Genomic DNA, 16360 nt, shown 5'->3' on the forward strand with positions numbered 1-16360 from the left:
TTTCGCACGTGCAAGACTCACCCCCTCGCTCGCTCCGTTAGTCGCCCCAAAAGGCGCTATACTGGTCTTCTAGTTGGCTCGCTTAGCGGTCTGCAGAGAAGGAATTAATGGGGTTCGCTGCAATCGGAAAAATACCCTCAGACCCCACCATCATCAAAGGCAGAGCATAATTACATTTCCATATCTTTCGTTTTAATGATGAGCCTGGTTGTCTTGGATTACTCGAGGAGGGCATCGGTTAGTTAATGCCAGGTGCGCAGTTTTGTGAGCGATTTCCGTCGTGGGGATATTTTTCAGAGCTTCTTTTGAGGATCAGATATCTAATGATCTGAACCATATCTGAACCAAATGGTGCAGCATTGACCTACTAATAATTGCAGTGGGTTAATGGGGATAATTCTAATGTCTCATACCCTGCATCAAAGCGCCAAATCGAGTCGAGGAACTTGCGAGACGATTCGCTCTTCAGCGGAGTGTAATCGCCACGCCGATTGTGGATTGCTCTTGATCGTCAATACGTCATACATACATACATACATGGTGCAACTGCGGTTAAGTCGCTGTTTGCCTTATGACCGATTTAACAGAGCATGGGACAACGCCATGATGAATTTACACGTCTGTGAGGGGTTGCCAAAACGGGTTCTAGCTATAGCAATTAACCCTAGAACGCCTAGGGGGGGGGGGGGGTTGTATCAACCCCCCCCTGAGGTTTTTTCGAAGTGCACGCTAAACGGCTTGTCGTAGCGGGCTGAAATTTTCAACACCCTCTGGGGCAACCTTTGCGCATCTTTTGCCGAAAAAAAATTGATCGGGTCATGTCAGGTCACGGAGTTATGACGTCATAAGAGGTACAGCCTCCGGCCGGATTTTCACAAACTAAGTGCCAACGCCCGAGGTTTCCTGCCGGTGGTACGGACATCGGTTGATGGATCGTGATGAAACTTCCCATGCATGTTGGGGCAAGTATTGGCTATCATATGGTATAAGAAATTTGACCGGGTCAGGTCAGGTCACGGAGCTATGACGTCACAAGAGGAACAGCGTCCGGTACTATTTTTGAAAAGCGCCCGAACCACTATTTTGCTAATTCTTGTCACCTCAATGGGAATATGCAGCAATATTAGCTTCTATAGGGAGCAAATGGACCTCCCAAATCCAAAAATACAATCAGATTTCAAAAATTTAAATTTTGATTTTTCGAATTTCTGCCGCCGACTGTGACCTTGCCGACTTCCGGCGCTCCCAACGCGCCATTTTTAGAGCTAGGGAAACGAAATACATACCAAACGATAGAGAATTGATCAAGGAACACGATAGTGAAGGTTTCAAGTCGATATCTCCCACCGTTTTGCCGCAATCGCCGCCGAAAGTTGAAAAAAGTCTATTTTTCCGAAAATTTGACCTTTGACCGGTCAAAAGTAGGTCAAATGTTGACCTAGGACCAAAAAATATACCACCAATCGCGAGATCTCGTTGAGAGCAATCCGTTGGTTTTTTCCGCTAAGCTCTACGACCTTCCGTTTCGAAACGCCAAGGGGGGGGGTCGTAACAACCCCCCCCCCTGGTCGTTCGTGTTATGAGAAATGGCCTGGTCGTGCGAGGGTTAACGGCTTAGGTACAAATTATCTTGGTAACGATTTCATGAAATTGTGGCCTAGTTGTTTTGAAAGAGTACTGCAAATTAATTTTTTATTGTGTTTAGCTTTTTAAAAGAGCCAACTATTTGTTTTTAAGGATTTTAAACGAGATAATTGGTTTCTGACAACCACGGAGGTGATATTTTAAAGCCCCTACGGCGGTTTTTCGTAATTCTAGTTAGTTACTTAGTTTTCGCGTGAATGCTCTCCACCCCGCTTCGGTCAAATTAATCGACCTGTTTTGCTGAGGTCCGGGACCAGGGCCAAGGCCGTTCAACGCACTCTGTTGACGCAAAACACGTCAGTACACTGTCTGGATATGTCCAAGGATGCATGTATAAGTCACGTCACGAACGTAACGTGTGCGAATTGTGACGTCTTAATTGTGCTGTTGCACATAAACCATAGAACAAATCCCAAATTGTGCACTTTGTGCCGCCTTCCGTAAAAGTCTCGTGTCTCTGCCGCCGGCCCACTCCCCACCCCTCTCTCGCGGTGATTAAACCATATTTCGTCCGTCACCTAATGACTGATTGGACGTCATCCGTCGTGTCATCCGCACCCCTGGGGACCGACGTCAGAGGTGATAACTCACATATCGCGTGGGACGCCGGGACGCCCGCGGTGCGAGTGACGCCACTTTCTGTCAGGGCCAGCGACAAGAGGCGTGTCATATGCAGGCGTGCAGTGGAATGTGGCTCGATACCCGTGCCTCTATATCATAACGGTGTCCTTAGATTGGTTGGGTCTAATTCATTCAAGTTGTGGCATTTATCGGTCCATGATTTGTTAAGTAGGGAGTTGATATAATGTTCAACTTCCATGTATTTGAAGTACCGGGATCGAGCGAAACTTGTGTATGTGAGGACCTCTGAAAGGCAGCATATTTTGAGTCATATCGTTTACAAATACTCGTTACGAAACCAATATTTTCTTGCCATGCAATCTTCATGCAATCTTGCATAGGCAGTCATTTTGGGTCAACAAAGAGAGCCGGAATAGACATTATGTAATCACGGCCTTCCTTTACGGTCAGTAACAAACACAGTCGCCCAGCTTCAAAAGGTCTGCGAATGAAAGCACTCCAAGTCTCCGGCTAATATAAAAACTTCAAAGCAATGCTACCAATACCTAACGGCTAACCTAAACTAACTACAAGCAACTTTTCATTTCTTACCTCTCGTAGCGCTTTACTGGCGACGCAAAGTTTGACTTGATTTAAGCCTTTCCTACTTAGATATTTAAACGTTAAGATTTTAAAATTGTCAATTTTTCAGAGAATGAGTTAACTAATTGCCATATATGTCTTGCACAAGGGGCAGTGAAGGATTTTCTTTGATCCTCCGACCCAATAAGTGAACTATGATCGACGACTTGTTGCCGAATCCATTTCGCCCTCCGCCGCGCCGCTAGGCGTCCCAGTCACGAGCCATCGTTCCTCACCAGCGCTCAGCCCCGGGGCATTCGACAGTCGTTGCCTGCGGGCGTACCGCGCAGTCAGCTGACTGACCCAGGTCACCTGCCGTGACGAAGGCCCGCGGAGCTCTGCGATTGGCTGGGAGGAGGACTATTGAGCCCTGTGCTGGCAGATGTCCTGAAGAATGGAAAAGATCGCTTTGGGTAATGGGCCACATGCCTACCCCGTTGATTGCGTGATAAATGATTTAGGGAGCTATGCGGACCTACATGTTTTCCGGGTGCAGGACGGAACGGAGCATTGCTTAAACCTTGCTTAAAAATAGCTGAGGTACAGTTTATAACCATCTTAGTTTTAAGGTTATTGAGCTTGGCTTTTAATAAAACGGCAAGGACAATAATGACATTGTCAATTGTCATTGTAGCGATTTGATTCAATTTCTTTTATGAATGTTAAGTTTTATTGTCGTTTTTTAAACACAACGAAGTTTTACTAAATACCACGAGTCATTGGTTTGAACTCATTATTGGACCTCAAAGCAAGCCACGTTACGTCAGGTCGATCGTGTTGTATTGGCCAGCCCCGCTCTGCCCCCCTTCTATCCCCCTTTCCCGTGATCGACTGGTGAACCAAATCTGCGCCGTTCCGGTCCGGCCGAGCGCTTCACGACAAAGGCTGCGGCCGGCCAGCGATCAGAGGGCGATTGTGCTGAGCGGCCGGCGACTCGACGCTTTTTGTCCGCGAGCGGCGTGATTGGACCGCCCCCGCCCCCGCCCAGAGCCGCCCAGACCCGCCCCGGAGCTGCGTCCGTGCCTTGTTGTGCCGAGCAGAACTTTCCATCGTTCTGGTGTAATCGGCGAACAGGGGACTGTCCCGTCCGCATCCGTGTGTGCCTCTATTCCCATCCACCAGGTCACACGACGAGCGCAGCAAATTGAGAGGTGAAGATGACGAAAAATATGATACCAATCGAACTGAACGGCTGCTGCTTTCATCGCGGCTTTTGGAGCTGCCAAATAGGCCGTAGCTCAGCTGCAGTCCGCGCGTTTTTGCGGAGCCTATCTAGGCTGCGATGTCCGGAGCGGCTCACACAAAGAGCGAGGTGGGATGAGATGATGATGAAGGCGGTGGGCGGCGGCAGCGGATGATGCTGTGACCCCAGTGGCTGGCGAGGTAGCTACCGAGGCTGAGCCTCGCCTCATGCGGCGGCTCTGCGCAGGAAACATAGCTCCCAGCGGTCACAGTAGTTATTACAGCTTACAGTAGCTGGATAACGAGCCACATTCTGTCCGGAAAAAATATATGAGATAATGGTCTGCATACAACCGGCCGTCACTCGTTGTACTTACGGGAATGATACGGAGTCTATTCGCCCGAGACCCGCAGTCATCAAATCAGAGCATCCGTCAGGATTGTGCGAGAACGCATGGAAAGAGCGGAGTCGTTGGGATGATAGAGATTGTGGTCAGCTGCTGACCTGTGGCAGCGTCTCTGACGTCTATGGGAGCGGCAGAGGCGACAGCAGCTGATCTGTAGGGGTCAGCACGGCACAGGGAAGCGGTGGGAGCCCCTCGGGAGCTGCAGAACTCGCTGCAATGTTTCGGTTGGCCGGGCCAGGTAGACGGCATTCCGAGCCAATCGCCCTCAGCCATCAGCTGCAGGCGATCGCTGCCAAAGCATGCAGTCGAACCGTGAAAATGGCGACGAAAGCTGCCAGACAATTTTGGAAACAAACAGCGCGCTGATGTGCTGTTGGAAATGGAAGTGGTCTGCTCAACATATTTTTTGTTTTGTCAATTTCATGTAGGTATTCTTGAAGGCATAGATAAAAACATGGATGAAGATCCTTGCTGCATTGGAGTCTCAACTATCAGCGATAGCACTGGTCCAAATTTTGGCCAGTCAAAGCATTTTATCTGAATCCATCCACCTTTGGCCTCACTATGACTATACTTTATTGTAGTGCTCTTTCTCCGAATTATTGGTCCCTTTCTTTTCTACGAGTAACGCCTGGGAATAGTCTTCGGTTTTCGTGCTTTATATAGTCACCTCCACTTGTGTAACTACAAAATAAATTTGATTGCAACTTGCAGCATTTGCTTACGATTCTAGTAATGGGAAACCTTCCTAGATTCCCCACTTCAAATAATTGTCCATTGACCATTGCCCATATCATTGCCGAAAACGTTTGAAACGCCGAAGTTCCAAATTCAAAATTAGCCGATGAATAAGTCAAGCCCGTGTTTTATTGAAGCACCTATGCGCAATCATAAGGACAAAGGCGCACTTCAGCCTGCGATATTGCCGATATGTCCAGCCTCTTCCATACTCCACTCGTCCTATTATGTCATCGATTGTGTCATCATCTCCTCCGTCGGGCCGGCATATTTCGCCGAGCGGCGAGGGAGGTTTCCAATATCACAAGGGCGTGATGAAAACGAAACGTTTCTGAAGACCCTCGCACTTTCCACTTTCGTCGCCCGGCGAGAAGCGGTGACATCCTCACAAAGACTGGACGGCGAGATTGTGAAAATTCCGACAGTATTGGGTAGCTAATCCAAAATTAAACATTCCTGAGATGAGTGAAAAGAAAATGGAAAAGTAATTACTCGCAATGGGTATTGTCAAAGCGCGAGATGGACGGTTGATGTGAATTTACGTTTCATGTTACATATGCGAGAGCAATAATCTTTGTTTTTCAAAAAGAAAGGAAAAAATAACACGAAAGAAGTTAAAAAATAGCAGGCAGCAGCACAGCGTTACTGAACTAATGGGAAGCTCACATTTGTTATCGTATGTGGTCGCCACTTCCCACAAGCCTTTTCTTCCCCGCTTCCTCTCTTTCTTCCCCCGTCCTTCATTTAACCGCTACTTTCTGTTATCCATTTCTTAACCACCACCCTCTGCTGTTTGACTTCTAGCGGCCGCTCTCCGCCGTTCCCCTTTTAAACACTGCGTTCCCTCAGTTCCCTTTTTAACCACCGCCTCCCTCCGGTCCTCCACAGGTGCTGGATGGAGGAGGCCTACACCTGGCTGCTCTCTGCGCCCGTCTGTACCTCCATGTTGGCCAACTTCGTGTTCCTGGTCCGCATCGTCTGGATCCTGGTCAGAAAGCTGCGCGCCGCCCCAGGTGAGTGACCTCGCAGAGGTCAGTGACCTCCGGTCAGCGTCAGTGACCTCGGCTGGGTTAACTGTGTGCGCCGGTCGGCTGGGTAGCCTACATCGTCGTCAGGTGGCTGGCGGATTGCGTCAGTACATTTAGCGTCCATGCTGGGTGATGTCAGTGTCGAATTTAATATCATCAAGCGGCTACAAGTCGGCCTTACAGCCGGTGTAAATTACGCCGGCCGCGGCGCGATAGTGCTCCTCTGAGCAAGTGTCGGTGGGCATTCACCGGCCGAGAGGACGCGCTGAAATAGGGCTGTATAAACAGCTCAATGTTGCGCCAACAGCAACAGTCTTTCTCGGCGGCGATGCTATCTGCGCGGCGTTAGCGGCTGGTTTATGTGTTTGGCCTGCCGCGGTCAGAGAATGAACGGGACCAACACGCATGCAGGGGCGCGCCCGCAGAAAGAAATGTGTTTTAGCGTCGATGGAAATGAGAAGAAGGCTGAAAACAGGAAATTAACCGATTGTTTTGACAACACAAGGCCCCGAACCTGAGCAATCGTTCAAACGGCGCATGGTGCCGACGCCTCACAAAAATATGACGCCATCTCTGTGGAATGCGGAGTCCCTCCGTTTGAGCATATGGAGTTAATTGCAATGATGACTTTTCGTCCCAGCAAATTGCATTACATGTTGAAATTGGTACTCAACTCAATGTCTCCAAAGTGCATCACTGATCGCTGCGCTTGGTTTAAACTAACTTATTCGTTGTTCATTTGTTATCGTTTCTGTTGGTAAAATTCACTTTGAATATTATTTAGTACATGCAAATCCAACATTATTTCAACTACATAAGGGCGTGCTTTTACGACATCGAGCGAGGTGGGGGCAGGGGAGTGAAAACTCGATCAAACTTTTTCCGTGGCGGATCAACGCACCGGTGTTGTTGAGTTCACACAAACTAGGGTGACAGCGGTCCGAAGCCGGCGCCACGCTTTAGGCCAGATCTCGCACCAACTTGTGTCCAACTTCCCGGGCGCTGTTGTTCCGTGTGGACACGCAATCTACGCGTCGGAGCGAAAAAAAGACCCTGTCCTTGTTCACGGTGTCTCGCGCCTACCGCTTTCTTTCCTTAGTCCCTTCCCCGTCTTCGTTTGCTCCCTTTCTATTCCCGTTCCCTTCCCAGCATATTACCTGCGTCCAGCTAGAGTCTCATTTTTATTTTGTAGCTCTCATCCTGCGCCTTTCTTTTTCTCAATTCGTCGTCGCCTTCTTTTAGTTCACTCAGCGCTGCTTCCCATTTAATTTAGCCCGACACCCGCATGTTTGTCGTGTCACTCCAATCCGTCTCTCTGTCTCCAGGCAATGAGGAACACAACAACTCGTGGCGGGCTGTGCGCGCCACGCTGATCCTGATCCCGCTGCTCGGCCTGAACTACATGCTGGCACCGTTCAGACCGGAGCCCGGCGCTCCCGGGGAGAACGTCTACCAGATCCTGAACGCCGTCACCACATCGGCGCAGGTGAGTACGGGCTGGGAGATCAGTGGTCCCGGCTGGTCCTGGTTGGTCTTCGGTTGGTGTCTGCTGGTCCCAGTCGTTTCATGATGGCCCCACCCAGTCCAGTGTTGGAATTGTCATTTTTAGTCTTTGTCGCGGAGAGTAAAATCTGGGCCTGGCCGGAGAAGTGGACAACTTTTAAAACAACTTACTGTACAGCAACACCTCATGTCGGTTGGTATCATCGGTACCACCTACGTACAAAAAGAAAAGAAAAGAACGCGTTGGACTGAGCCGTGGCGTTTTACCAGTCCAGAGCGGCTCACCTTTGCTGCCGTTATTGAGACTTGAAGAGGTTGACGCTGACGTCAATGTCTCAAAATACTCACCTCGCTGGTAAAGGCGATCGTATATCGGGTTTCGCACCTGCTGAGGTCTGCTTGGAAAAAGCAAACAGAGCCACACTCAGCGCATTTGTTCTGGTATTCAGTACACTCAGCAAATGACTTGAACCCATGTGAAGAAAACTCTTTTAAACATACAAATTAACCTTGCCAAGCTCTTGCGTTAAACGTGACTAACTTGTTCAGTTCCTTAGTAGCATTACCATCAACAAAAACAGGCGGTGACGCACGATCGATGACGTATGGTGAATTTATACGTCTTGCGTATCCTGCTAGGGTGCACTACCTGTTCAGTGTTCAGGCAGCCGCCATGTAGTTGGCAGTTGGCACTCCCTCTGAGGAATACCCAATCATCTCATTGTCTTGTCTCCATACCACTCTCAAAACTCCGATCTAATCGGCCGACACGGCAAATGTCAGCGAATTAGCGGTGACCCGAATTTACATCACTTACACACTGCCGACCGCGGCCTCAATTTGCATCACTGACACGGGGCAGAAGGTTACGATTCCCGATGGAGGCATTCCGCACTGCCATACGCGCCGAATCCCACCAAGCATGCATAGGGAACGGCGCCGGCCGAAATTGAGCCGGATCAAGTCTTTACGGAGGTCGTCAGGCCACTGTCGATGTACCGAGGGGGGCCCATCGCGTCCGGGGGGCGGATGGCCGCAATTCGGTCTCGGCGCCGTACAGGTCTCCCGTGGGTCTCCTGACGCGGCCGCCGGGAGACGTGGAGACGCCGAGTTAGGCGATATGGAGCCGCGCGAGGGATGATGCGACGCGACAGAGCACGTGGTGTGTCACGAACCTTTAGAGTTTCCTTATTTACCTTTTTATGTGTTGTTGTGGATGGCCCGTGACCGGTTGTATTGATCAGTCGGCATACGGACAGGCATAAGAAGCTTGAGATGTATTTTCGAGGGAATAGGTATTTGGACATTACTAACGTCAGAGTTCATTCTTATTATTTCATTGAACGCCATCATCATGGATCATCCCATGTAATGGGCAAAGTGTATCGCATAAAAGTAATAAGTACGCAGCTAAGAATAAAACAAAAATGGCATCGGGACATGTATCCCCGTACCATGCCAATATTCCAGCGAGCTAAGGCTCGGCTCTCTGACGTCTACTAAGCTGGACTCTTCCTCAGACAAACTGTCTTATGCAACAAGTGCGCCTCTCTCCGACTGTCAGGGAGGGGAGGGGGAAGGGGAGCGGCCGGCCGGCCGATATTGGAATAGTTGGCGACCAACTTATCCGGAGCTCAGGAGCCACTGGAGCCTCATTGTTTCCACGATTGGACCAGATTCAATATAGCATTCGATATCGGCCATGCCAGCAGCACCGTAGCAGCTTAGGTACTGCTATTGTTAACCTATTGCTGCCGACATATTGTTGGGCTATTTGTTGCCAGCCAGGGATCTGCCATAACCATGTCCACTGATGCTCTTCATGACTTGCGGGTAGCTTTGATATCAATTGTATGAGCTGATCCCATATTTTGATTGACATACCCGACATACCTAAGTTAGTCTGTTGGTTGCACAATTCAAGAATAAGTAGTATTAAGTAGCCTTCCACTTTACTCCTAAGTCGAATAGAAGTCTCGCGAGCCGTACTCGATAGTAGTTCCCACTTCCCAGCTAACCTTGTGTCATGTTGGTGCAAGTATTCAGTTTGGGGTTCTGCCCTTACTCATCCCTGATATTTGTTGCACTGATGCTCCATTATGGTCTGACGCGGCACAGCTGACGCTGATGTCCGACACAGCTGTGCAGAATAAGGTTAAATACCACTCGTTCATCAAAGTACCAAACGAGCACTAAATCTCCACTTTTATGCAGCACAAGGCCTGAATTAGCCACGCTGCCTGGTTACAGCTGAGCAATTGTGCAATAAGATGATGGTTAGTACGTTTTGTTAAAGTCGACACCTGAGCGCGCATGATAAATCAAGCTGATGTGGGATTCAGTGAGAGAGTTGGCGCAGTCAGATGTACTCAACTGACCAGAAGCGCTCTCACAAAAGGCACCAAAGGTTCACGGCTGTTTCTGATCCTTGACCGAGCATCTCTCTCATCGCGGATGGAAGCATCTAACGCTACCATTTGGTTGATCGACGGTCTCTAAGGCTGAGACGAGCCCCGAAATACAATTCCTTGACGTATCTTTGGAGGTATCGGTATCCTACTTGGTTTATTTTTGCTCTTCATCTGGAATAGTGCTCTTTGATGTTTCTTTTACCTTATTCCTGCTGAATAATCATGAAGCTTCATTAAATATTCGGCGAATAATTCTCATGTAGCAGTCCCATAGCCGTCAGCATCGAGAAAACCAAACGGCGTAATTCAGTGTCTGAGCTCGTCGCGTGAATAGACGGCCTGTGGCCCAAGAACCTACTCAAAACGGTTCAGCACGTAGTTATGCCCGGGTGGGGTGGTGCAAGCCGATTTTAGCAGCTCGGCTGACATGTCAGAGCACATTTCACGGACCAGTGTCACGGAGTTGGGACAAAGTGTGTCGTGTCTCCATAAGAGGGCGATCAGTCACGCTGTCTCAACTGAAGCTGGGGTGACCGGACTGTGATTCTTCGGTCGGTAAGATAGGGCTTACCACTCTCCGAAATGACATCATCAATCGCGGATCAATCTTGGTAGATAGGGTATGCCAACGTTCAGAACTATGATGTAAAAAATGTAATATCTATAAGTGCATGGCTTATGTACTATGCAGTCATGCTCAGCTCATGTCAGACGACAACATGTAGCCGTCAACATCGGCAGGGCTGCTCTGCTACATATCCTACCTTGTCATTCAGAGCCGTAAATAGCAATGGCAATTCGCATTTTGATTGGTTATTGCTATTTGATGAGAAATACCCAAAATATTTGTAGCACAGCAGACACTCGGTTTGTGAAAAGTCGATATGTTACCTTTGCTCTGTGGCATGCGCAGGTCTGCCAACCTTATCGGACTTTGGTCTCGTGATGAGCGGTGCGTCAAACTGTGTTTTGTCATACGCCTGGAAACATGGCATAGGATTTCCGGATAATTATTAAGAGGAAAAAACCATCACCGAGAGGTGTCCAGACGGGCGTGACGCGGCCCCGGTCGTGGTAGCTGGCACGAGCGGCTGCGGCAGTGCGGTGGCGTGATCTAATTTGGCCGGCGAGCTCCCTGGTGTGCGGAGCACCGATATATCTCTGCTCCGCCAACACTCCGAGCTGCCGCTAATTGGTCACTGATTGGTGACATATTTCATGAGCGGCACGAGGGACAGAGGTGAGCGGGAGAGGGGGCCAGGCTCGCCGCGCCGCGCGCACCGGCACTGGCAATAATGGCTGCCCGGATGGATGGCGCGCGCGGCGGCGATGTGGCCGCGTCTGCGGCAGACGCGGCGCGCTGATCGATGTGCGGCGCCGTGCAAAAGTCGGCAGCGGGACAGCGGAGCGGCGGCCGAGCCGTCGGGCGCGTCAAACGTCTGGTTAGGAGGTCAGCCGTGCTGCCGGCGAGCTGCCGAGCGCCGGAGGAGCGGGTCCGGAGTAAAAAGGATGAGAAATGGTGCGGTGCGAGTCCGAGGCGGTCCTGAAATGACCGGCACAGAACTGCAGCTCAATGAACGGACCGCCGACCCGCCTGATGGAGCTTTTTGTTGTCGGCTGGAAAGAGAGCAGTTCTGGTAGATGGGCTGCCGCAGCGGTATTGCAAGTAGAGACGAGCTACACAACGATGTTATACCTCATATTCTAGTTCATCGCGGTATTATATTGTTGATGCGTTGACATATCTAATCCGTACGCATGGGATGCCAATGTCCATAAGTGCAGCTGGGGGTTGCTGCTTACTAGTATTTCGATAATCCGGTGTGTAAGATGAGCCGTTTTGCAATATCACCGGTCATCAAACGACAACCGTTGTTGCATAAGTCTCGCTATTATCAGTGGCTAAGGTAGACGGACACCTGAACAACAGATAAATCATTTTCAAACTGTTCTCGATTTTCTGAAGGGAATGTTATCTGTGTCAAAACGACTATTCGTCTTCCCGACTATTACAGGAATATTTGTCTGTAATTTGATTGTTTCGTCTCGTTTGCAGGGATTCTGCGTGGCCCTGCTCTTCTGCTTCATGAATGGAGAGGTAAGTCATGACGACGACGTGCAGTGTGTTACCACTAAACACGCGAAGTTGATTGTTTCTATCGCATATTACTCTGAGCTGTATGTACAGATGCTGTCCATCTTGTCCTGTTTCGCATTCCCGAACCTCTTTTAAACCGTGTTGGATCCGCCCCGATTTCGTTCCATTTCCACTCCGGTCCTATTCCGTCTCCCCTCTTCATTTCCGTACTTCATTCACCTTTAATTCTGTCTCCACACAGCTAGGCCACCGGCCTAGCTTCTCCCTGCTGTTAATTGCCTCACCTCTATCAACGTTTGTCCTTTAAAAAGCACGTCGTCTGTGCCATCTAGGCACCCCTTTAGGGAGGGCTGATCAAGCCTGTGTGCTGTCAGTTGTTATAAATCCACTTAGGCGCCCACGCAGCTCCTCTTACCAGAACAGTTCGCGCGCATTAGTGGCTGATTAGTCGGTGGAAATCCCGCATTAATTCGGCTAAATGTAGGAGAATTCGAGCGCCCCGACGATTCGGAGTGAATCAGAACTTATTTAGTTACTTCTGCGGAGAGTCCGTTTCAAATGAAACCGAAATTGTTTGAACTTTTGGCGCTTTTCGACACTTCTTCAGATATTTAACAGCAGTATTTTTTATTGGCTAATTTTGCGACTTTTCTTGTGAGTGACCTTTCTTTGTATGTGTTGAAGCAAGTAATGTAATTTCAATCACCTTAGTTGCGTTTGATTCATAGGTAGTTTTAATGTGAACGCTACATGAACATTACATGACGAGACACTTAAATCTAATTAATAATTATTGGATGAAGAATATGCTTAAACTTCAAAGGATGCGTAGTGTTTTTAAAGAAGAACAAATTATCCCCCCTCCCCGCCAAGAGAAAATAAGTAATTTCGCACACAATTTTTAGCTTTTCTGCCGCAGCTTCTTCTGACCACGATCGTTTATAGAATATCTCAAAAGATGGATTTAATTTGCATGTCCTTTTGTACACATGATAGTGACCTTGTCTTCAGTGTCGTGACGCTCCGTATACTCTTTGTTTACATTGCATAAACTATGTAAATGTGTGGGATCAAGTGTGACACTCGCCAGAAAGGCACTAAAGCCAAGTGGGTACATCCTTTAGATTGTTGTCGCTGCCCCGCCCAAAGCTGATTCGTGCTTACGCATAAAATGTGCCTGTTAAAGTTGCTGTCAAGCCACAAACACTCTTGGTTAATATTTTCAGCCAAGTTCGTTTGAGCTTGTTTTGGTTGTTGGGTTGATATGTGACTCTCACCAAAATATATTATAATTTTAGGGCTGAGATTATTGCTAATTGACTTTATAGTAAAGTGCAAAAGTTTCCTGCCATTCTGGAAAACGGACCAGCACACATAGCAGTCCACGCTACGCTGACGTAACCGTGATTTGTGGCCGTGATTCACCCCGTGCCGTGAAGCTGGCGCTCTATGGAGCACGTCCTCTCCGTGACGCGGACGAACGGCGGAGCGCTGTGCCGTGACGGGATCGTCCGTTTCCGTGACGTGACGTGTCTATTTCCGTGACGTCCCGGGTCGAGAGACGGCGCGGCCCTGTTCATCACGCACGGGGAATCGATGTCGAGCGATGGTGCTCTCCGTGGGGAGTGGTGCAGTGTCTCGTTCGTGGCTCTATTTTGGGAGCGCGACACACACCAGCGACGGCGCATACCGCTACCCCGTGCTGTATGTGAGCGGTTGTGGTGGGTGGGCTGCTATTTCAGCTACAGTGGAATAGCAATGGAATAGCACTGTAAAATGAGTGTACGATGGAAGGTGCTGCATTCGTGACACGTGCAGGAGGCCACGCATCGTTTTAGTTAAGTAGATGACGAATTTAAACGCAATTTCCTGAACAGTTTTGTCCGTTTCGCAGGTTCTGCAGCAGTTCAAAAAGAAGTGGCAGCAGTCGCGCATTATGAAGGGCAAGCCCACCAACTCCTACGCCTTCACGACTATGAGCGTGAGTAGACGAACCCCGGACAAATCCCGGTGAAGCTTGTGTCCAGTCTCCCACGCGGGTGTCCTGTCTCTCACGCTGTGTGCTGTCTGTCACTCTGGTGTGGTGGGGAACCTCCCTGTGTATAATACGGGACGTGTGACGTGTATGCCCAACTCGCACAGCACGAGTGGCCGCTAACCCTAACCAGCGAGCGTGGAGTGAGGCGGGACGTTTTGGCGAGGATGTAAGAGCCGCTCCGTATGTTTGCAGGAACATAATGGCAAATTAGTCTGCAGCAAACACAAGGTCAGGCTCGCTCGGTCGTCCCAGTTGACCGGACTGTTTTGGTGATTGCTTTCGTGTGGTTCGGTGCATTGCGCACAGCGAGGTAGCTTTTGCACTTGTAGTGAGTTCAGTGCATGTCAGGGTCGGCATGAAAAAGATAGGATCTCTTAGAAATCCTCAATGAAAACAGTTTTATCACGTTTTGATCAGATACTAGCTAGCTGGTCAGCAGGAGGAAATGAATGGCCGGGATTTGTTTAGAAGAATAATTTTCCCCTAGGTATATGCGCCAACAAGTATTAAGTAGTGCACTGACTAGATGGACTCGGCACTCTGAGTATTGTAGCGTATTTTCTAAGTATTTTCAGCAGCATGGTGCCTGGGCGTCACTCATTGGGCGTATCCGAGGAGCTGGCGTGTGAGCTCGTGTCTGCAGACTATACCTTGAAATGCTTCTTCTTAAATTGCAGTTTACAGAATGCTTCCGAATAACTAGCCACTAAAAGCATGGACATTGGACATTCCGCACGAATACTTGCCTTGCGCTATTTCACGAACACATCGGGATGAGTTCTTGAAAATATTAGCCATGAAAAGAATCATTGCATTGCTAAACATTGCATACATCCGTGTACCCTTGACAATATTCCCAGAATGCATTATAAGTTATAACGCTATACTTCGCTTCCTTTGGCAGAACGCTGCTGGATATTACTCGCACAACATGCTTAGCGACAACAGATTCTTTGAAGCCTTTTTGCGTCTGATGAAACAAGATTTTCAGAGCCGCGAGGATGATTTCTTGACTTATGTAAACATTGTATGCAATTTAATATTACCTTAAGCATTGTATTATTACCTACAGAAGCGCTCAGCCAGTAATTTTACAAAAGTTGTTGAACTTATCGCAAACTGCTTACATTTGTATGAGCATATCATGATACCATGCCAGAATGCATTACTTTGTCACTGCAGCGAAAGTGTCGCCAGTTCAGCGGCTTGGAGGCGTGTGACAGCGGACCAGAAGACCTGGGGTCCTTTGATGTGACATTCTACTGTCGCTTAGAGTTTGGATCAAAGATGGTGTCGGGAAATAAACTCGCACTGAGATCTTATTGAGAATAATGAAAGGACAGGTGTTGGGGGAGGGGGGATACTGCAGTTTCAATTTACGGCACGCACCGGCCGCTTTGTGACTACCTTCGTATGGAGCTTTATTTTTAAACCTCATGCTAAGCGGGACCGCAGATGGTAAAATTATCACTTCTTTGTTACGTTTTGCAAAAAAAGTTATTTGAACTAGCAGGCCTCGGAAAAAAAGATGTAAACTTTAAGCGACGCTCTTATGACAAGATCCGAGAATGTCTCCTGGCCGGTCCATGATATCGGGGCCAATCCCCGGGCCCTAGACCTCTCCACTACCAAGGTCACTAGCCGTGTTTACGCTTGGCGTGCCGGTCCGTCCCTCCCCCGGGACATTAACCGTCGGCGGATGCTCTGAGAAGCTCAGCAGCAGTAAATATTCCTTACGCAGCTCGCTGAAGGGGCTTAGCGCGGTAATTATTGATAATGCTTTCATCGATGCGGCTGTTAATAATGGCCGTGGCGGTGGATCGTAAAGAATCTATGTCAGAGTGGAAATGCTGCTGAATAATTTACCGCGAGAAAATTGTTTGGAGGTAAAGGGGTTCAGCCTCAAAAAAGGACGCATTACTGTTCATCAAACGGTAAGAAGATGAAAAAGATGGTGAGACGACACTCAGCGGCGTGTGTGGCTATAATTACCAACATAGTTGCACCCATCCGTGAATACTATCATAAGGCTAGGCTGCTCTGAAGAAAGCATGCTTCTCAACCGCATTTATCGTTTGCACCACTAATAAATGATACATCTTGGAAGA

General features: G+C 48.8%; 1 protein-coding gene across 1 annotated transcript in view; it reads left to right on the plus strand.

The window, feature by feature from the left end:
- LOC122392179 (calcitonin gene-related peptide type 1 receptor-like) overlaps positions 1-14343 on the plus strand; it is a 93573-nt gene extending 79230 nt beyond the window's left edge. The window contains exons 11-14 of the mRNA XM_043386781.1: positions 6063-6187; positions 7528-7688; positions 12173-12214; positions 14109-14343. Coding sequence (XP_043242716.1) covers positions 6063-6187; positions 7528-7688; positions 12173-12214; positions 14109-14228 — 448 coding nt within the window. The 3' untranslated portion in view covers positions 14229-14343. The remainder of the gene's footprint in view (positions 1-6062; positions 6188-7527; positions 7689-12172; positions 12215-14108) is intronic.
- Positions 14344-16360: the final 2017 nt, after the last annotated feature.

The sequence above is a fragment of the Amphibalanus amphitrite genome, unplaced genomic scaffold, assembly GCF_019059575.1.
Source record: "Amphibalanus amphitrite isolate SeventyFive unplaced genomic scaffold, NRLGWU_Aamphi_draft 000473F_arrow, whole genome shotgun sequence".
NCBI lineage: Eukaryota > Metazoa > Arthropoda > Thecostraca > Balanomorpha > Balanidae > Amphibalanus > Amphibalanus amphitrite.